General features: G+C 35.4%; 1 protein-coding gene across 6 annotated transcripts in view; it reads right to left on the reverse strand.

Annotated features, from left to right (window-relative positions):
• Positions 1-23,114, reverse strand: part of LOC127856499 (5'-AMP-activated protein kinase subunit gamma-1-like) — a 423,354-nt gene that overhangs the window by 159,857 nt on the left and 240,383 nt on the right. The window contains exon 1 of one of the 6 annotated variants that reach the window (XM_052392766.1): positions 16,173-16,247. The exons of the other annotated variants lie outside the window; for them this stretch is intronic. Within the exon in view, the coding sequence (XP_052248726.1) occupies positions 16,173-16,232 (60 nt within the window). The 5' untranslated portion in view covers positions 16,233-16,247. Of the gene's footprint in view, positions 1-16,172; positions 16,248-23,114 lie in introns of those variants that run through there. 6 annotated transcript variants of the gene reach the window in all.

Below are 23,114 nucleotides of genomic sequence, written 5' to 3' on the forward strand. Positions count from 1 at the left end.
TATAAAGTTCACACCAGAAAAAACTACAATTTTTACAATGTCATAAAAATCCATGTTTAGAATATATATAGTTAACGTTTGCGACACATAATATATCACATTATTTGGTAATGTTAATCACAAGGGGTCTTTAACTCTAAACCATAGTTGCAAGCTCACAAATTAGAAAACACCTCGTATTTCCTTGAATAAACATATTTCCTTCACATCAGAAATCTCATAATTCATTAAGAAATCAAATATTCGCCACATTTACCAAAATACATTTAGATGGAGTCCAAAACTCTTTACCATAGGCATTACTTCAGGAAACTCTTCTAATTTCATTGACATACACAATTAATATCCACTTAGACCTAAAATAACCCATAATTCTCAAAGTTCATAAAATATATACATGTACAAAACCATGAAATAACACCATGCATAATGTATTCCAGATTTCCTCCGGATCAGTAGCGATATTCGATCATATTTTTAGAAGGCAGGAAACAAGAGCATGCTCATTTATAATCTTTGCATGTAAAAAAAAGCCAACCAATCCCTGGTATCTTAATCATTATCTTACAATACTACATATCTATAAAGTTAATATCTCAATCGACCAAGACAGAATGATGTTGTTTATTGAATTGCCAAGATATTAAAGGGGCCATCCAACAGATTTTGGCAATATTGAAGCTTGTCATTAAATGTTTTATATTGATAAATTTAAACATTGGACCTGAAAATCTCCAGTAAAAAAACAAGAATACAATGAAAAAATGAAAAAAAGTAACCCTGAACTGGGCTCGAACCACTGACCCCTGGAGTTCTGGAGTAAAGTCTCCCGCTTAGACCACACAACCATTCGTCCTCATGCTATGAGCGGATGTATTTTTTACTTATATAAGCAATCCTCGTAGTTTCCCAAAATATAACGACAACAACAGAACTTTCTAAATTATTCAATCGTTTAGCGTTGCAACGCTTCATAATTTTCAGGTTTTCAAATCGTCAAAAGATGCATATAATGGATATTTTAGAGCATGGTCAATGTTCAGTTTTTACTATTTTCTTCACAAATAACATACTGAAACGAAAATTTGCGAATCTGAAACAACTTTTTTAAATTTTGTCAATTTACCAAAATGTGAAAAGGCCCCTTTAAACAGGGATGGAAACACTTTGTAACATCTGGCGGCCATGTTTTTCAACGAACCATAACCATTTTCAAACTCACTCAAGCTATTGTTAGAACAAATGTTCTGATCAAGTTTCATAAAGATTGGAAAATAAATGTGACTTCTAGAGTGTTAACAAGGTTTTGTAGTACAGTACAGCCAACGCCGAACAAACGTATTTCGCGATCCGCAGCGGCAAGGCGAAACAAGTCAATGCCGCATCAGTCGTTGAAGCCGCATCAGTATGCGGGGGCAAGTCATATTTCGCCACAAAGCTTCACATCTGTCCGCCGAGGCATGCCGCGATTCGCGACATGATGCCGAGTCGATGCGCATCATAAAATAAAAATTATTTTTAAAATTATTAGTTACAAGTAGTTAACAAATTTTAAAAGAACAATAATAATAATATTTAAAATCATAATACATTTAATGTGCACGGATTGTATTAGCATATACATGTAAGCATAGTAAATGTGTCTGGCTAATAAGTTTGTTTCCCGCCCGTAGTGTATGTATTTCAAACAAGGTCACGTAATTATGTTTCCACACATACAAGTGGTCAAGGCTCCAGCATATGGTGGATTTATACATTAAATGCATGCTGTTTTTGCTATTATATTTAAGCTGAGACAATTAGCAGTTTGAAGCCACATCAATAAGCAAGACGTTGAAGACGTATTTGTTGTTTTGTTAATTATCAGCTTATTATAACTATTGTTTGAATATGCGTATATAAACTCATTCATTTTGTTCATATTATACAGTTAATATCGCTACTAATTACCCGATAATCCCGTATATTCCAGTTTCAAAGCAAATGCTGGTAAATATTTACGATACACAAACATTTCTCCATATTTCTTAAGTATCAAATACATTTTGGCATTTGTTACTATTTAAAGAGATGAGGAAATAACGTCTAATTGGGGCGGGTTTCTTTTCCACTGAACACGCGATTTACCCATGACATGATGTTCAACACAAAATACACCCTCACTTTTCAACTGACATTCTACATGTCTGCATAATTATCGTGCGCTTTTTATGAAACAAAGGATATTATAGCACTGGGCATTTGACTCTAGAATTTGCCAAAGGTCGCGTTAGCATTACAATTCAGAAGTGTATTTCGGATTACAAATTTAACAGAGCTGTTTGTAAAACATGCATGCCCCCCATATGGGCTGTCCGTTGTACTGGCAGCCATTGTGTGAATACGTTTTTTGTCACTGTGACCTTGACCTTTGACCTAGTGACCTCAAAATCAATAGGGGTCATCTGCGAGTCACGATCAATGTACCTATGAAGTGTCATGATCCTAGGCAAACGCGTTCTTGAGTTATCATACGAAAATCATTTTACTATTTCGGGTCACCGTGACCTTGACCTTTGACCTTGTGACCTCAAAATCAATAGGGGTCATCTGCGAGTCATGATCAATCTACCTATGAAGTTTCATGATCCTAGGCATATGCGTTCTTGAGTTATCATCCGAAAATCATTTTACTATTTCGGGTCACCGTGGCCTTGACCTTTGACCTAGTGACCTGAAAATCAGTAGGGGTCATCTGCGAGTCATGATCAATCTACCTATGAAGTTTCATGATACTAGGCATATGAGTTCTTGAATTATCATCCGAAAATCATTTTACTATTTCGGCTCACCGTGACCTTGACTTTTGACCTAATGACCTCAAAATCAATAGGGGTCATCTGCGAGTCATGATCAATCTACCCATGAAGTTTCATGATCCTAGGCATATGCGTTCTTGAGTTATCATCCGGAAACCATTTTACTTTGGGTCACCATGACCTTGACCTTTGACCTAGTGACCTCAAAATCAATAGGGATCATCTGAAAGTCATGATCAATCTACCCATGAAGTTTCATGATCCTAGGCGTATGCGTTCTTGAGTTATCATCCGGAAACCATTTTACTATTTTGGGTCACCGTGACCTTGACCTTTGACCTAGGGACCTCAAAATCAATAGGGGTCATCTGCAAGTCATGATCAATGTACCTATGAAGTTTCATGATCCTAGGCCCAAGCGTTCTTGAGTTATCGTCTGACAACCACCTGGTGGACGGACCAACCGACCGACCGACCTTCGTACCGACCGACCGACAGACAGACAGACCGACATGAGCAACGCAATATACCCCCTCTTCTTTGAAGGGGGGCATAATAATGATAATTTGAGAATCGAACGAAACATTTACAGTTGTGCGTAATTAATTCAACGATAATTTGTTAAAGTGCATTACGTGTCATATTGCTTATTAAAACGTGAAAATAATAATTATGAAACTAGCGTAAATCTTGGTTTCTACGCTACACATATGTACATGTTGGTGATTATCTTTGCACTTGATCCGCCGCGTACGTATGCGGTGGATTTACTCCGCGAAAGTACGCGAGGTTAATACAGACTCGGCTTCATTGCCTGGATCGATGCCGAGTGCCACGGCGTAACGCCGCGTGAACCCACGATTCGGCGGCCGAGTACTAATAATCTGGCCGTGGCGTAGCCGCGGATTATGTTTGTTCCGCGTTGGCTGTACTGTAAATAGCCATTTAAGGAAAAATGCCACGCCCCCTTGCGGCCATGTTTTTTAACGGATCTCAACCATTTTTGAACTTAGCCCAGATATTATTAGTTCAAATATTCTGACCAAGTTTCATGAGCGTTGGACCACAAATGTGACTTCTAGAGTGTTAACAAGGTTTTACCATACAGTAAAGCCATATAAGGAAAACTGCCCCGCCCCATGGCGGCCATATTTTTCATTCAACTGAAACCATTTTCGAACTCGTCCAAGATATTATTGGGACACATGTTTTGACCAAGTTTCATGAAGATTGGACTAAAAATGTGACTTCTAGAGTGTTAACAAGGTTTTACTATAGCCATATAAGGAAAACTGCCATGCCCCCTGGCTGCCATGTTTTTCAACCAACCGGAACCATTTTCAAACTCGTCCAAGATATTATTGGGACACATGTTCTGGCAAAGTTTCATGAAGATTGGACTAAAAATGTGACTTTGAGAGTGTAAACAAGGTTTTACTATAGCCATATAAGGAAAACTGCCACGCCCCCTGGCGGCCATGTTTTTCAACCAACTGGAACCATTTTCGAACTCACCAAGATATGATTGGGACACATGTTCGGACAAAGTTTCATGAAGATTGGACTAAAAATGTTACTTCTAGAGTGTAAACAAGGTTTTACTATAGCCATATAAGGAAAACTGCCACGCCCCCTGGCAGCCATGCCTTTCAACCAACTGGAACCATTTTCGAACTCGTCCAAGATATTATTGAGACACATATTCTAACTAAGTTTCATGAAGATTGGACAATAAATGTGATCTTTAGAGTGTTAACAAGGTAAATGTTGACGACGCACAACGCACAACGCACGACGGACAAAAGGCGATCACAATAGCTCACCATGAGCACGTTGTGCTCAGGTGAGCTAAAAAACAAACCAGAACAAGAAATGTGTGGCTATTTGGGGTGGTTACACTTGATCATTTTCCAATCGTTTGATGCAACGAAAAAACATAGGCAGAAGATTTTAAACATAAGCAGCTCAACTCTACCAGAGGTTCTCTAGTCACATTAGTTGGTCAGTAACCGGTCATTTGAGGTTCTCTGAGGTCAAGCCAATGACCACTGAACTATTGGTCAAGCCAATGACCACTGAACTATTTGTCAAGCCAATTACCACTAAACTTATTCAGTTTTTAACAATGGACAAACACAAACAATTGACCATGCACACGATAATTGGTTGCAACATTTTTGGCAGACATCCATATCAAATGAGCAGTCTACACCCATTTAAGCATACAGACATTAATTTACTGTTCATGTTTATCTGCAACTTAAGCTTTATAACTCTTTCAGTGCTGGAACCGAATTTTGAAGGCCTTTGCAAACAGTTTTGATCCAGTTGAGACGCCACAGAACGTGGCGTCTCACCAGGATCCAAACTGTTCGCTATTCTGATAGTGTTCTTTGAAAAAAATCGAAGAAAATGCTAATTTTAGAAATTCAGCAGACGTCATTTTAGCAGACGACAATTTTCCCAGCATGCAAGGGGGTAAAGTCAGATGAGGCTACCTTTTACAACAATCAGTGGATAGGATGTGGATAGGATGTCTAATGTCAACAACAACATAACTTCTGTTATGAGCAGTTTAACCCATTTATGCCTAGTGGACTCTCCCATCCTTTGAAATTGGATCACTTTATTTCCAAAATTAGGGATGTCTAGTATATTTATTTCTATATTTAGAATATTTCTTACAGAAATTCCTTTAAGCAAACAGCGCAGACCCTGATGAGACGCCGCTTCATGCTGCGGCTCATCTGGGTCTACGCTGTTTGCCAAGGCCTTTTTTCTAGACGCTAGGCATCAATGGGTTAAGGGAAAGTCTGCTTACAAGCTTGTGTCTTCAGACAGACGGACAGACGTCCATGGGGATTCCAGTATACCTCTTACCTTCGTAACCAGGGGTATAACCATACCTTTACTTTGTACCAGGGAGTAAAATAACACGTGTTCAAAGAGGATCTCATTTAAGAGTAAAACACTTAGCAACACTTAGAGTCACACAGTCAATGCTTCAAGTCTTGGAAGATTTAAGTTTTCTAGGTTTTTGTTGTTTAAATTTCGACTGGGACGGACTGACTTATAATAAATTTTCTCCAGCCTTATTGTGAAACAGTTAAAACCTGTTTCCTGGCACCAACACATTTCACTCATAAAAACACTTCCAAGAGTGAACACATAGTAAAGCCTGTTTTCTGGCACAAAAAAGTACTTACTGTCTTGAAAACACTCCCAATTAAGAGTGAACAAGTAGTTTTTGTTTGTAAGAAGAGATCAGAGACCACTCCCAGAATTAGGATCAACATTTCCATTGCTCCAAAAACAAGTGCTTGTCACAGTAGTGCCAAATCCCCGTCGAAATGTGTTCCCTTGTATGAGAACATTTGTTTTCGAGAGTAAAATAATATTTGTAAAACATGGCACCTGTGTCATCTATTTATATTTCAAGGATCAATTAATTATATAAAGATGGAGTTATGCTGTAGAGAATAAAATAAATGGACATGAAAGAAAGGGAGGTAATTAAACAAGAGGGCCATGATGGCCCTGAATCGCTCACCTGACAAACCAAATACATTCCCAACCCAGATTTCATCAAGATAAACATTCTGACCAAATTTCATAAAGATTGGATGAAAACTGTGACCTCTATTGTCTACACAAGGTTTTTTTATTATTTGACCTAGTCACCTAGTTTTTTATCCCAAGTGACCCAAATACAATGCCAACCCAGATTTCATCAAGATACACATTCTGATCAATTTTTTTTAAGATTGGATGAAAACTGTGACCTCTATTATCTACACAAGGTTTTTCTATTATTTGACCTAGTGACCTAGTTTTTGACCCCATAAGACCCAAATACAATCCCAACCCAGATTTCATCAAGATAAACATTCTGACCAAATTTCATAAAGATTGGATGAAAACTGTGACCTCTACTGTCTACACAAACAAATTGTTGACGGACGGACGCACGCACGCACACACAACGGACGCCGGACATCACACGGTCACATAAGCTCACCATGTCACTTCGTGTGGTTATGGTTGTGAGACACTACACTTGAAAAGGGACATTTTTCAAAAACAAAGGTAGACTGAGTTATGGTTCGGTCGCACTTCTCCTAGTTGCCATTTGTTTATATTCTAAGATTAAAGTAAATCCATTGAATAGATTTAGAGTTATGCTCTGGACAAAGTTTCGGACACATGGACGGACGGACGGACAGATGGACAGAATCATCCTAGTTGTGATCTGTTTATTTTTTAAGTTTCAAGGTAATCGCTTCAGTAGATTTAGAGTTAATCCATTCAATAAATTTAGAGTTATGCTCCGGACAAAACGGATACAAATTTACTCTGAAATTAAATAAAGGGAGATAATTCAAAAATTAAGGCAGATAGAGTTATGGTTCTTTGTCACTGCACTTCTCCTACTTGCCATCTGTTTATATTTCAAGTTTCATGTAAATCCATTCAGTAAATTTAGAGTTATGCTCCGGACAAAAATTTACTTTGAAATTATATAATGGGAAATAATTCAAAAATTAAGGTTGATAGAGTTATGGTTCTTAGTCACTGCACTTCTCCTACTTGCCATCTGTTTATATTTATAGTTTAAAGTAAATCCCTTCAGTAGTTTTATAGTTATGCCCCAGACAAAAATTTACTTTGAAATTAAATAAAAGGAGATAATTAAAAAACTAAGGTAGATAGAGTTATGGTTCTTAGTCACTGTACTTCTCCTACTTGCCATCTGTGTATATTTCAAGTTTCAAGTAAATCCCTTCAGTAGATTTATGTTAGAGTTATGCTGCGCACAAAAATTTAGTTTGAAATTATATAAAGGGAGATAATTCAAAAACTAAGGTAGACAGAGTTATGGTTTTTGGTCACTGCACTTTCCCTAGTTGCCATCTGTTTATATTCTAAGTTAAAAGTAAATCCATTGACTAGATTTGGAGTTATGTTCTGGACAAAGTTTCGGATGGAAGGATGGACAGATGGATGCACAGACGGACGCACAGACAGAAGGACGGAGACTATTACTAAATTTTTTTGGCAAGGATACAAATGTTTCAGTGTTTATCAGCATGGCCATGACTGATTGTGTGACAATGCTTTTTCACAGTGGTTAAAAGACAATATCATGTGACCTTTGACAATACAGCTATTTTTGTTATGTGACAATGCTTTTTCACATTGGTTGTCAGACAATATCATTTGACCTTTGACAATACAGCTATTTATATTATGTGACAATGCTTTGCTTTTTCACATTTGTAGTCAGACAATATCATGTGACCTTTGACAATACAGCTGTTTATGTTATGTGACAATGCTTTTTAACATTGGTTGTCAGACAATATCATGTGACCTTTGACAATACAACTATTTTTGTTATGTGACAATGCTTTGCTTTTTCACATTGGTAGTCAGACAATATCATGTGACCTTTGACAATACAGCTGTTTATGCTAAGTGCAAGCGGGATAGTTATACAATTAAAGTAATTCAAAACGATTGAAACATTCTTACTTTGATATGGTTGCAGTTTGACTATATTAAATGAGCGGCTGTGAAATATACTGCCCACTGTATAAAACAACCTTTTCTGTCATTCCATTATCATTGTAGTATTATGTCATTTAATCTTTCAGTTCGTGTATAAGAAATTAAATAATGCAGACAATTTATTTACATGCGAACGCAGTGTACCGGTAATTGTTAACAGAGTTTCACTTTCATTTTCCCGCGGTATCAGAAAGTCCCCGGGAAACACATTTTTTGCATGTGTATGACGCAATAAAACAATTTTTTGTACATGAATCGTATTGCATTCAATCTAAATTTAAAGTCGCTCGTCCAATGAAAGCTCTGCTCCATAATGCACTGTTCTCTTAACACTTCTGAAAAAGGCATATATGCATACGGTTGTGTTTACGAATTTCTTAAACATAAATCGTCATTAATGTTCAAGATTATTATTTTTTTAGTGATGTTGCAATTTTATTGGATTATCGGATAAATGTGCACATAAGAAAAGCGGTATGTATACTGTTATCGATACGATTCGGTTTATATGCATGTATTTGCGTCAACACAGCATGGCAATATACATGACCTATATTATAGGCTATTCTATACCTGTTTTTTTTTAGCGCCCTGCAGTAAATGAGCTCAAAACTTATAACGCGGATCCGTTATAACGCTGTTTCGCGGCTTGGACCCCATTGACCGCGCTATATTGGAGTTACAGTGTACAGCTATTTATGTTATGTGACAATGCTTTTTCACATTGGTGTCAGACAATATCATGTGACCTTTGACAATACAGCTATTTTTGTTATGTGACAATGCTTTTTCACATTGGTTGTCAGACAATATCATGTGACCTTTGACAATACAGCTATGTTTGTTATGTGACAATGCTTTTTCACATTGGTTGTCAGACAATATCATGTGACCTTTGACATTATACAGCTATTTATGCTATGTTACAATGCTTTTTCACATTGGTTGTCAGACAATATCATGTGACCTTTGACAATACAGCTATTTTTGTTATGTGACAATGCTTTTTCACATTGGTTGTCAGACAATATCATGTGACCTTTGACAATACAGCTATGTTTGTTATGTGACAATGCTTTTTCACAGTGGTTGTCAGACAATATCATGTGACCGTTGACAATACAGCTATGTTTGTTGTGTGACAATGCTTTTTCACATTGGTTGTCAGACAATATCATGTGACCTTTGACAATACAGCTATTTTTGTTATGCGACAATGCTTTGCTTTTTCACATTGGTTGTCATACAATATCATGTGACCTTTGACAATACATCTTTTTATGGTATGTGACAATTCTTTTTCACATTGGTTGTCAGACAATATCATGTGACCGTTGGCATTATACAGCTATTTATGTTATGTGACGATGCTTTTTTACATTGGTTGTCAGACAATATCATGTGACCTTTGACATTATACAGCTTTTTCTGTTATGTGACAATGCTTTTTCACATTGGTTGTCAGACAATATCATGTTACCTTTGATAATACAGCTGTTTTTGTTATGTGACAATGCTTTTTCACATTCGTTGTCAGACAATATCATGTGACCTTTGACAATACAGCTATTTATATATTATGTGACAATGCTTTTTCACATTGGTTGTCAGACAATATCATGTGACCTTTGACAATACAGCTTTGTTTGTTATGTGACAATGCTTTTTCACAGTGGTTGTCAGACAATATCATGTGACCTTTGACAATACAGCTATTTTTGTTATGTGACAATGCTTTGTCACATTGGTTGTCAGACAATATCATGTGACCTTTGACAGTCATTGCAAAGCCAAACCAGGTTGTGCTCAGTTATTTTTTTATAGGTGAACCATATACTTTGATTAATGGTTGAACATCAAATATACCATGCAAACAATGGTTTTAGCCAATAGCACATCTTATCAAAATCTATATCGCCAACACAGTATGCTATTGAAACAGATTTGTTAATACATGTCTCCACCCCCCATCCTATAATATAATTTGTGTTTTGTAACTCAAAACTATGGCACAACATTGTCAAAGGCATTAATGAGAACTGGAATTGAGTTTCCACAATTGTTATCCCATCAAAATGACAATTGAGATTTCACCAACTTGGATTCGTGTTTAGTCTGTGTGGGGATATTAGATAATGTCTTGGGAATTAAAGAAATTCTTGCAAACCAATTTGGACAAATTAGAGCAGAACCCCCGAAATTGGGAAAATTCACATCATGCAATCTTCAGATTAGGCATTATGGGTATTTTAAATTGCTTGGTATGAATTGCGCAAACCAATTTGAACAGGCAAATTCGTTGAATTGATGTCCCCCGCCAATATGCTTCTGGACACAAAAGTGTAATATTTGACACTAAAAAAGCATTTTTTAAAGATACAAAGGGCCATAACTCCGTTATTAACAGATCGTGTACAATGCCATTTGGCGTGCATCATCCTCTTATCCATATATATATTCATACTAAGTTTCAATGAAATCGGCCAAAGCACTTTCAAGATAATGCTCCGGACACAAAAGTGCTGGACGGACGGACGGAAAGACGGAAAGAATGACAACGCCAAAACAATATCCCTTCACCTATGGCGGGGGATAATAATCATTTACATGCATAATTGCTTCAAAAGTTCAGTTTCAATGCTCATTTTATTTATTCACTTTTTGAACGAAATTGACACAATTTTCCTTCCTTTTGGGAATCATTCAGGTGGCACTTGGGAATTACGTAATTTCCTTAATTTGGGAAAGTGCCTTTTACGGGTACTTGATAAAGAAGGAAACATCGCTGAAGGAGCAGAAGGAGCACTGGTAAGGTATTGCTATGTGGGCTAACTTTTACATGCCAACAAAAACATATGTCTTTAAATTTTTAAAAATGTTGGTCTAAATTATTTCAATAGTCAAGGTACAGTGATGTTTGATGATAAGGGTGGAATCAGGATTCAGGTCAATCTATGTTGATGCTTAATGTAATTGATGAAACTGAGGACAATCTACTTAAAAGAACCTTTTCATAGATTTTGGCATGTATTGAAGTTTAACTTTAAATGCTTTATATTTATGAATGTAAACATTGGACCTAAAAAGCTCCAGTAAAAAACAAGAATTAAATTAAAGAAAGAAACAAGAGTTCCGCGGTCGGAGATGACCGCATTGAAGCCGGATTTTTGATTTAAATGACAGGAAAGTACCTTTCGTGTTTTTGTCAATGCAATACTTAAATTACTGAAATATTGTTCAAAGGTCAAAATGAAATGTAAGTACTTTTCAAGGCATGAGCAAACCTTGTGTTATGTTTTGAATGCATGCATATACATGAACAACAATAATATTTAAGGTCACAAATATGAACTTGAATTGACAATTAGGAAAGTTTGATCTCAATTTTTTTATTAGCAAATTAATAAGATATTGTTTGAAGTTTCCATCAATTTCATTGTGCAACTGTGAACCTCAATTGAATGTCCTTGAAATTACCAGTGGTAAGTATACCAAAGTTAAATCATGAAAAAAATATTCACATTTAAGGTCACTGTCAATTGAAAGACTTTAAAATGACCAGTTGTTCTCTTGACCAGTGGTCATCTGTTAGTCATGGCAAAGTCCATGTCCAAGCATACGAAAGTTAAAACAACTTTTAATTTTTAATATTCAAGGTCACAGTGACCTTGACCTTCAATGACCTTAAAATGACCAATTGTCATCTACTAGTGCTGGCCAACCTTCATGTCCAGTTTGAAGACTGTAAGTCCAAGCATAAGAAAGTTATACCATGAAATAAGAATTTTAACATTTTTACATTCAAGGTCACGGTGACCTTGACCTTAAAATGACCAGTGGTCATCTACTAGTTCTGGCCAACCTTCATATCAAGTTTGAAGACTCTAGGTCTAAGCATACCAAAGTATTAACAACTTTAACATATTTACATCCAAGGTCACAGTGACCTCAACCTTCAAATGAATGACCTTGAAATGACCAGTGGTCATCTAAGTGTGGTTGCAAACCTTTACGTCAAGTTTGAGATTCTAGGTCCAAGCATACCAAAGTTACAACAATTTTAACATTTTAACATTTAAGTTCACAGTGACCTTGACCTTCAAATGAATGACATTGAAATGAATGACCTTGAAATGACCAGTGGTCATCTAAGTGTGCTTGCAAACCTTTACGTCAAGTTTGAGATTCTAGGTCCAAGCATACCAAAGTTATAACAATTTTAACATTTTAACATTGAAGGTCACAGTGACCTTGACCTTCAAATGAATGACATTGAAATGAGCAGTGGTGATCTTCTAGTACTGGCCAACCTTTATGTCAAGTTTGAAGACTCTAGGTACAAGCATACCAAAGTTATAACATGGAATAAGAACTTTAACATTTTTACCTACCAAAGTTATAAGAACTTTAACATTTTTACATTCAAGGTCACAGTGACCTTGACCTTCAAATGAATGACCTTGAAATGTCCAGTGGTTACTTACTAGTTCTGGCCAACCTTCATGTCAAGTTTCAAGACTCTAGGTCCAAGCATACCAAAGTTATAACAACTTTAACATTTTTATATTGAAGGTCACAGTGACCTTCACCTTCAAATGAATGACCTTGAAATGACCAGTGGTCATCTGTTAATCCTGGCCAACCTTCATGTCAAGTTTGAAGACTCTAGGTCCAAGCATACCAAAGTTATACCATGAAATAAGAACTTTAACATTTTTACATTCAAGGTCACAGTGACCTTGACCTTCAAATGAATGACCTTGAAATGACCAGTGGTTACTAACTAGTTATGGCCAACCTTCATGTCAAGTTTCAAGACTCTAGGTCCAAGCATACCAAAGTTATAAGAACTTTAACATTTTTTATATTGAAGGTCACAGTGACCTTGACCTTCAAATGAATGACCTTGAAATGACCAGTGGTCATCTGTTAATCCTGGCCAACCTTCATGTCAAGTTTGAAGACTCTAGGTCCAAGCATACCAAAGTTATACCATGAAATAAGAACTTTAACATTTTCGAGCACGCCGCCACCCCGCCCGCCCGCCCGCCCCCCCGCCCGCCTGACAACATCAATCTATAAGCCGAGATTTTTTCGAAAAAAATCCGGCTAAAAAAGTAACCCTCAACTGGGCTTAAACCATTGACTCCTGGAGTAAAAGTATTACGCTTAGACCACTCGGCCATCCGTGCTCATACAATGAGTGATGTATTTGATACTTCATATAAGAAATCCTCGTAGTGTCACAAAATATAATGACAACAACTGAGAAATCTCTAAATTATTCAAGCGTTTCATGTTGCAAGGCGTTATAATTTTCAGGTTTTTAATCATGCATGGTAACTGTTCAGTATGACTGTTTCCTCACAAATATCATCACTTCAACGAGAATTTGTGAATCTGGAACTTTTTTTTTTTATTTTGTCAATTTACAAAAACGAGAAAAGTTCCATTTAACTGTCAGAATGGAAAGTCTTCAATCTTAAAAAATAAAAGTAATTTCTGAGTGAGCGTCAATGCTTTCTTTCGCTGCACACAGGTCCGGAAAAGAATAATATAACCAGTGTCATTAAAGTGAGATTATACAATTTTGTATATGTGTTAAATTGTAATATATTGATACAAATATGTTACAATAACACAAAACAGGCAAGACAAAGTATACATTAAATACCAATTTCATAAAATGCAGCAAAGATAAATTAGCGCCCTGAGCCGATTGTGACGAGCATATTTTCCTACAATAACCAAAGCATTTGTCTTTTTATTAGGACCAGAGTTAGTGTTCGTGTGTCGTATGAATATAAATTGTTGCAGGAATTTAAAATGAACCGTTAAACTAAGTTTAGATTCACATCGTACATGCATGATATACATGCTGGCGAATTTGACTGTAAAGCCGTTTTCGATTTCAGAATTAAATATCTGGCTTATTTCGCATTTTTTGACACATGTTCTTTTGAACTTTTATTTATTTTATTTTGAAATATATATATGATAAGTTTTTTTACACATTTTATATAATTTCATTAATATTTGACAAAATCGTATAATCTCGCTTGAACTGAAACCATGCCTTCCAGTAAATCAGGAAGATTTTGGTAGAGAGTATATAGCATTACTTATCCGGTTATCCCCATCATTGAGTCTACTTTACCCTGTCAATCAAATGCAACCGAATAAAAGCAAACACACCACAAATTGTCAATGGTTATCTAGGACAAAAAGCTAATGGAATCATGTATTTGATGACACTGTGGTGAGGGAAGCAATACAGTGATTTTTTTTTTGCCCAAAACTATAGCCTTTTTAAAGGTTGCTTCACAATGGCAAAACAGTAAGATTTTTTGCAAAAATTTCCCAAAAAAGATGCCGAACGTTTTGCATACAATTAATAATTGGTGTTTTGAGTTTATTATACAGGTATATAATTTTTAACACTTTATATCATAAATTGTAAAATGCAATTAAACATTCACTTATAAACAATTGGAATACTGTTATGTATAATCATAATAATAATTTTCATTTTTCCCTATTGCAAGGTTTATCGCACTATTTTTCCCCAATCTAAAGGGTAATGACACAAAATCACTGAAATAAAATCTCAGGTCTGCATTCTTCACCTAAAAGCACCATCTGTCTCAACAAACATTCCCTGAACTCTACAAGATACTGGTATAATGCATTTTGTAGTTCAATAAATCATTGACTTCACTTTTTGCTTCAATCAAGGAAACATAGAAAATTGGGTTTTAACATGTCAAAGCATAAAGATGCTGCTTGTTTCCAAAAAATATTTCCTGTTTGGGGTCAGAGAAAAAAGCCCTTTTCAAACTTAAACATATTTCATTCAAGTAAAAAATGACCACTTTTATAGTCCAGAAATACATAGTTTATGAATATATAATATTAATACTTAGCTGCCTCTAATATAATAATTGTGAATTTAAGAGTGTATGCTATTAAATAGATGGTACACCATGTTACTTTATTAATACTTTCACCGTTTGATACTCCCATAACAAAGTATAAATCATTAATTGAATTCCCACTGTTGCACAAGTTCAGAATGGATTTTGCATGTATGTATGCATGCTTTTAACAATGGAAACAAGTATGGCACTCACAATCCATAACAAAAATAATCTGATTACCACAAAAAAGCATTATCTATTATAAACTTTATACTGGAATGTCTTCCTATTTTAGCATTTAATTTACAACTTGAACATCAACATTTAGGAAAAGCAACATTAATGTGTGAAAGGTTTATGTTCAAAATACTGTTCTGTTTTTAACACAATGTTGTATAATATCTAAAATGGTTAATACAATATGTGATGTTGTCACTTGGCCAGTTTTTAGTACAACTGACAATTTAAACATAAAGTGTTAAAGAGCTCATACATTGCTTAGAGATGATTATTTACCACATGTTAACACATGGTGCTTAACGCCGACAGATTAACCCTTTACCCCTTAGATACCTATTTTAAAGTATTTGAAGTCACTTAAAAAGTTAAATTTTATTAAAGACTTTTCTTACTATATTTAAGTTTTTAAGGTTTCATTTCCAACCCTTAGATACTGATGAACAGCAAGCAGCATAAAACCTGCCAGTAACTCACAGTCTGTTCTGGTTTTATGCTGGTTGCAAAAGCAATTTTCACTTTGCTTCTGATGGGGAAAGGGTTAAGGGTGGATACACATAATTTGTTATTGCATTTCAGTGAATATTAATAGAAATAGTAACTACTATTAAAGCATAATATTTATATTGTTTTAAAAGAGTCAACACCTTACCTGACCAGCCACAATGGACACTGTAGTGTTTCTTCCATTTATGCAAGAGCAAAACTCCATTTTCGCAAAGTTAATATAATGTCACACATATAAGTGAAGTGTATCCTGTTTTCTTTCCTTTGATTTTCCTGATTTTCTTAATGTCCTTATCTTTGTGATAATTTCATGGTGTCTTTATGAACAATAATGTCAGTCTTTGTTCAACACTGAGCAATTCGCAAGTTCCTCAATATTTAATCAGTCCTTTGCAAATTAATGCTATTGGAAGAATAAGATAATACTGTTAATGTGCCTGTGTTAGACAATTTTCAGTTTTCTAAAGTCAAATAAAGAGTAATAACATATTTATTATGCCATTTTATATGATATGTCAATATTGTTTTATAAAACAAATGTGCAAACTTCTATTTGTTTCATCATGCGTGTCTAAAGACATTATCATCCATTATTGTTAAATAAAAAAACAATGCACATTTCCTTAAAAACTTATTCACAAATAATCATTTTTTTACATTAAATGTCATTCAATTATACAATACTTCATAGTTGCAAAGCATGAGTTGCAAATAATTTCCAGTCAACAACACTCCAATATCCAGTTAACAACACTCAGTACTAGCATACTTTTTTAAAATGGCATACCTTTTCAATGAATATGTAATTGTCACAAGTGTGCAATAATTGTGTTAAGTTTATCAATTGATTTCCTGGATGTAAAACATCTTTTTTTTAACTTCATTTTTTTAATGCCACACTTTTTCAATTGGATTATCTCAGTTATGAGTTAAGATTTTAATTTAAAATTGTACAATTTGATCAGTTGACTTAAGCATGTGGGGTAGGGTTTCTTCTTTTTGCATTAGTGACAATGGTGAAACGCGATATAAGTGTAATTTTATTTCAATTTCATCATTTTTGGTGGGTTCTAATATTACACAAGGACAATATATAATTAACAAGAGCACCACATAGCGAGCGCCAACGCTTGGCTGCGGGTGCAGTTGTGAATAAATGAAGGCTTGTCAGAAGAATTTGTTTTTTAGAGGTCACAGTGACCTTTGACCTAGACACCCAAAAATGGGTGTGGCATGCAGAACTCATCAAGGTGCAGCTAAATATGAAGTTTCAAGCTGTAGGTGGAAGCACTTTGATTTTAGAGCCAATGTTAAGGTTTTAGCACGACGCCATCGGACGGCGGACGTCACAACCAGCTGGCTATGACAATACCTCGGGTTTTCTCCGAAAACAGCCGAGCTAATAAAACTATGATTAAGTTTTCCTGGTGCCACATGTAAAATTGTAAATCCAAACCTTATCCATAACTCAAATTTGAAAAGTGTTGCATTAAAAAAGTCTCCCAAGTGTACACACTTGCTTCATTTACAAAATTGAAACACCATAAACGCATACCAGGGGCATAGCTGCTATTAGGCACAGCAGGCCCGGGCATACAATTTTTTTGAAACATGAATTTTTTTTTAAATGCCTCAACTTCGAAAAACACATTAAATTGTTGACCCTGAGGGGGGTGAAGTGTTAGAAATCTGCATTTCATATTGACATAATCCACAGACAATGGATTCTGGTCTTGTTCAAAGGGCATATCTTCCAATTATCAACTCTACTTCTTTCTATGTGCATAGATTCTAGCTTGCTACTTTTCACGTGACCTGCTGTACCAAGTTTACATAGATCTACTTGTCTGCCTTCCAACACTGCAGTAAGTTGTAATAGATTATCGTTGGATTTTTAAGAAACATTCCGAATGATGTTTATGACTGCGGAAAATTAAAATGGAGCACTTGCCCCCGTATCCCGATCCATTGACTGAATCTGGGTCGGTTCGGTCCCTTGATGCAGAACAAAAACGTGCTGTTATAGACATGAAGACAGTATTATTGGAAAAAATTCCCATGGTTTGACTGGTGTGTTGTAGACGTATTTCATTGTTGTAAATATATTTAGTTCATAAATATATTTATTCTGAATGATATTGAAGTAAATTATTTTTTAAAGGAAACATTGCTCTGATTGTTCAATGGTTGGACAGAGTAGATTTTAACTGTAAACAGAATTAGTAGCGTTCTTTTGTAGTAGTTGATTAGTTTTCAGTATGTAGAGACTGGGTAGAAAGGTGAACTGTTTTTACTAACATTTTAATACGTTAATTGGCTTGTCACGCATGAGTTTATTCACTCAACCACATCCGTGTGCATGAATGACTATTTCGAATGTCATTCTTTGCATATCATTCATGCTGTCAACCTGTATGTTTATGATATTAAATCATAAATATAATATATTTAGGTAAATATGCATTTTATACATCTTTTATATTCATGTCGGTCGGTTGTATTATTGTAATTATTTTGTTTTAATAGTTGTATTTGTGTATTAATTCAGTTGGTATCTTACCGTCGGAACACATCATTTTATATATAATTGAAATGTATACTTATTATAAGAAGGTGATTCTTTGCATATCATTCATGCTGTCAACCTGTATGTTTATGATATTAAATCATAAATATAATATATTTAGAAACCCAAACGTGTTGTTCGAAAAAAGAACCCTAAACGCCCATACGGCAACAGGTGAATAAGTGGAGTGTAACACTTTAAATTTTCTTTGTTCCATATTGTTTTAAAATTTAGTTCTCTGATATAAAGATAATACAGTAAAATTTAGTTCTCCCACATTTAGATAAAACAGTAAAATATCAAAGAAAAACATGCGGAAGTCTTATCTTATTATTTGTCTAGATATGCTTTAAATCTCACCACAGGCGTTATAGGATGAAACAAAATTCCAGAGAAGAACCCCCGTACCCCCCCTTTTCATGCATCATATCCGGGCCTACAGCTAAAACAAGAGGCCCAAGAGGGCCTGAATCGCTCTACTGGCTGAAATCAATAGGGCTCAAGCCCTTGATAATATGAAAAATCTGAGTAAGTTTTAAATAAACAGACCCAAAATGGGGCATAAACAAGAAGAAACGTACAATTTAAACTTCAAATGGCTCCTTTTCAACAATAACTTGGACAAATTTTCTTCACTCTCAATAGGGTTATGGCCCTTGATGATATAAAACATCAGTTGCAGTTTCAAAAGGATGGAACTTTATATGTAAACAAACAAGAAATGTGTTTGTCGAAAACACTATGTCCCCTTCTGCGCCGCTTTGAATTATTATTTTTTGACCTTTGACCTTGAAGGATGACCTTGACCTTTCGCCACTCAAAATGTGCAGCTCCATGAGATACACATGCATGCCAAATATGAAGTTGCTATCTTCAATATTGCAAAAGTTATGGCAAAATGTTAAAGATTTTCTATTTTTTTCTCGACTTCAAGGGGAGATAATTTTGGACTTATAACTCCTATATTGCTCATTTTCAATAGGGTTTGACTCATCATTCAGATAAAGACACTGCAAGTTGGGAAATGATTGGATGAAAACTGTGGACTTTATTGTGTAAACAAGCCTTATTTCACAATTTTCTCAAATTCAAGGGAGGTAATTCTGGACTTTTTACTCTGATGTAACCCATTTTCAGTTGGGTTCGAGTCCTCATTAATATAAAGACACTGAACAAGTTTGAAAAGAATCGAATGAAAACTGTGGACTTTATTGCGTAAACAAGCCTTATTTCACAATTTTCTCAAATTAAAGGGGAGATAATTCTGGACTTTTTACTCTGATGTAACCCATTTTCAATAGGATTCGAGTCCTCATTCATCTAAAGACACTGAACAAGTTTGAAAAGAATCGGATGAAAACTGTGGACTTAATCGCGTAAACAAGAAAAATTCTCACGCACACACGGACGGACGACGGAAACCATGCCATGACATAAACTCTTCAGGCCTTCGGCCAGTAGAGCTAAAAATGCTAGCTACGCCCCTGCATACTGTCAAACTTAGAGTACATACTGTAAATAATCTAAGATTTTAGACACTTAAATTTATTTATTTTAAATCGTGTCAGAAAATTTAGATGTTCAAAAATAAATTAGAGATTTTTTAAATATTTAGAGATACTCTAAAAATATTGAATTGACAATAAGAGATGGGTAGACAATGTGTACAGCGTCAGTGTTTCAACATTAAACAAACAAGAGCTTTGTCACAGACGTGACGAATATCCCCACATGCCGCATTGACACATAATATTTTGCATGTCGTCTTCACAAAAAACAGCGGACACCATGCTCAATTTTTAAAACGCACTAAGTGACCCCTTGACCTAGTTTTTAAGCCATAAAGGCCCATGTTCTAACTTAGCCTTAAGATTATCTCCATATTACTTCTGACCAAGTTTGGTGAAGATCGGATGTAAACTACTTGAATTAGAGAGCGGACACCATGCTGAATGTTAAAAAACACACTAAGTGACCCCGTGACCTAGTTTTAGGCCTGGAATGGCCCATGTTCAAACTTGTCCTAGAGATCATTTCGATAAAACTTGTGACCAAGTTTGGTGAGGATTGGATGAAAACTACTTGAATTAGAGAGCGGACATCATTGTGATGTTTAAAATGCACTAAGTGACACTGTGACCTTGTTTTTGACCCGGCATGACTCATATTCAAACTTGCCCTAGACATTATCAAGATACAATTTCTGACAATTTTTGGTGAAGATTGGATAAAAACTACTTGAATTAGAGAGCGGACAACACAGTGAGGTTTAAAACACACTATGTGAACCCGTGACCTAGTTTTTCACCCGGCATGGCCCATGTTCGAACTTGACCTAGACATCATCTAGTTACAACTTCTGACCAAGTGTGGTGAAGATCGGATTTTAACTACTTGAAATAGAGAGCGGACACCATGCTCAATGTGTAAAACGTACTAAGTGACCCTGTGACCTAGTTTTTGATCTGGCATGTCCCATGTTCGAACTTGGCCTTCAGATCATCTAGATACAACTTCTGACCAAGTTTGGTGAAGATCTGATGAAAACTACTTGAATAAGAGAGAGGAATCTAAGCTGAATGTTAAAAAACGCAACTAAGTGACCCCGTGACCTAGTTTTTGACCCGGCAAGGCCCATGTTCGAACTTGGCCTTAAGATCATATAGATACAACTTCTGACCAAGTTTGGTGAAGATCGGATGAAAACTACTTAAATTAGAGAGCGGACAACATGCTGAATGTTTAAAACGCACTAAGTGACCCCATGACCTAGTGTTTGACCCGGCAAGGCCCATGTTCGAACTTGGTCTTAAGATCATATAGATACAACTTCTGACCAAGATTGTTGAAGATCGGATGAAAACTACTTGAATTAGAGAGCGGACACTTTATACAGACCGACAGACCGACTGACCGACAGACAAGTTCACTCCTATATACCCCCCTAAACTTCATTTGTGGGGGTATAATAATAGCACATGCTTGCAAAACGCAACGCTGTATACTATAAAATGTACATATGTTTCACTTATAAAGCTGTTGAGTGAAACTATTATATATTTCCGGTATACATAGTTATTTACCAAATAAAGCATATGTTATGGTCCATGGCCTTAATGCATTCATCTGCCAGGTTTTATGACCTTAATCCAGTTGTAAGAACGCTTGATAAAAATTTCTCCAGATAAGGGCAACATAGCAGAATTATGGTAAAATATCATGTTAAAATAAATTGTCCGAAAAGTCAGAGCCAAAAAAGCCATTTATTATGGACACATACCGGTTTGTCAGAAAATGTAGTCACAAAACTAATTATTTTGGCTAAAAGTGGGGGTGTCCGAAAATTTAGACTGTCCAAAATCTTACAGTAACTATGGTACTTCATATTTAAATTGACAGAAAAAACAAGACTATTGCCAAGCAATATATGTCCCCTACCGGCTCCACGATTGTCAGAAATTCCACCATTGTCAGATTTTTTTGATTTTTTTATATTTGTTGCCATTTCAACCAGAATTTTTGACCTAAGAACAAAATGAAGTGACGTGCATAATGTCCATATTGCCATCTATCCATGTTTCAAGATTCATGAAAAAATATGAAGAACTTTAAAAGTTATCACAGGATCCAGAAAAAAAACACCATTTTCAGCAGTATTTCTAGTTTATTTGTTGCCATAGCAACAGGAATTTTTGAAGTAGGAACAAAATTGAATGACGTGCATAATGTCCATATTGCCATCTATTTATGTATCAAGTTGCATGAAAAAATATTAAGAATTTTTAAAGTTATCGCAGGATCCAGAAAAAAACACCATTTTCAGCAGTATTTCTAGTATATTTGTTTCCATAGCAACCATAATTGTTGACGTAGGAACAAAAAGAAATGACGTGCATAATGTCCATATTGCCATCTATCCATGTTTCAAGTTTCATGAAAAAATATGAAGAACTTAAAGTTATCGCAGGATCCAGAAAAAAACACCATTTTCAGCAGTATTTCTAGTCTATTTGTTGCCTTAGCAACCAGAATTTTTGACGTAGGAACAAAATGAAATGACATGCATAATGTCCATATAGCCATCTATCCATATTTCAAGTTTCATGAAAAAATATGAAAAACTTTTAAACTTATCGCAGGATCCAGAAAAAAACACCATTTTCAGCAGTATAAATATTTCTAGTCTATTTGTTGCCATAGCAACCATAATTTTTGATGTAGGAACAAAATAAAATGACGTGCATAATGTCCATATTGCCATCTATCCATGTTTCAAGTTTAATGAAAAAATATTACGAATTTTAAAAGTTATAGCAGGATCCAGAAAAGTGTGACAGACTGACGGACACACACAGCGAAAACCATAAGTCCCCTCCGGTGAAACCGGTAGGGGACAATAACAGGATTTACCAACAACCGATTCTCAGCACACTATTCCATTAAGGAACACTTTGAATCTGAACTTTGTATTGTAACTAAACTATTTTTATGATTATTCTTGATATATTTTCATGGAAAGCT

Source organism: Dreissena polymorpha, chromosome 13 (assembly GCF_020536995.1).
Source record: "Dreissena polymorpha isolate Duluth1 chromosome 13, UMN_Dpol_1.0, whole genome shotgun sequence".
NCBI classification, from domain to species: Eukaryota; Metazoa; Mollusca; class Bivalvia; order Myida; family Dreissenidae; genus Dreissena; species Dreissena polymorpha.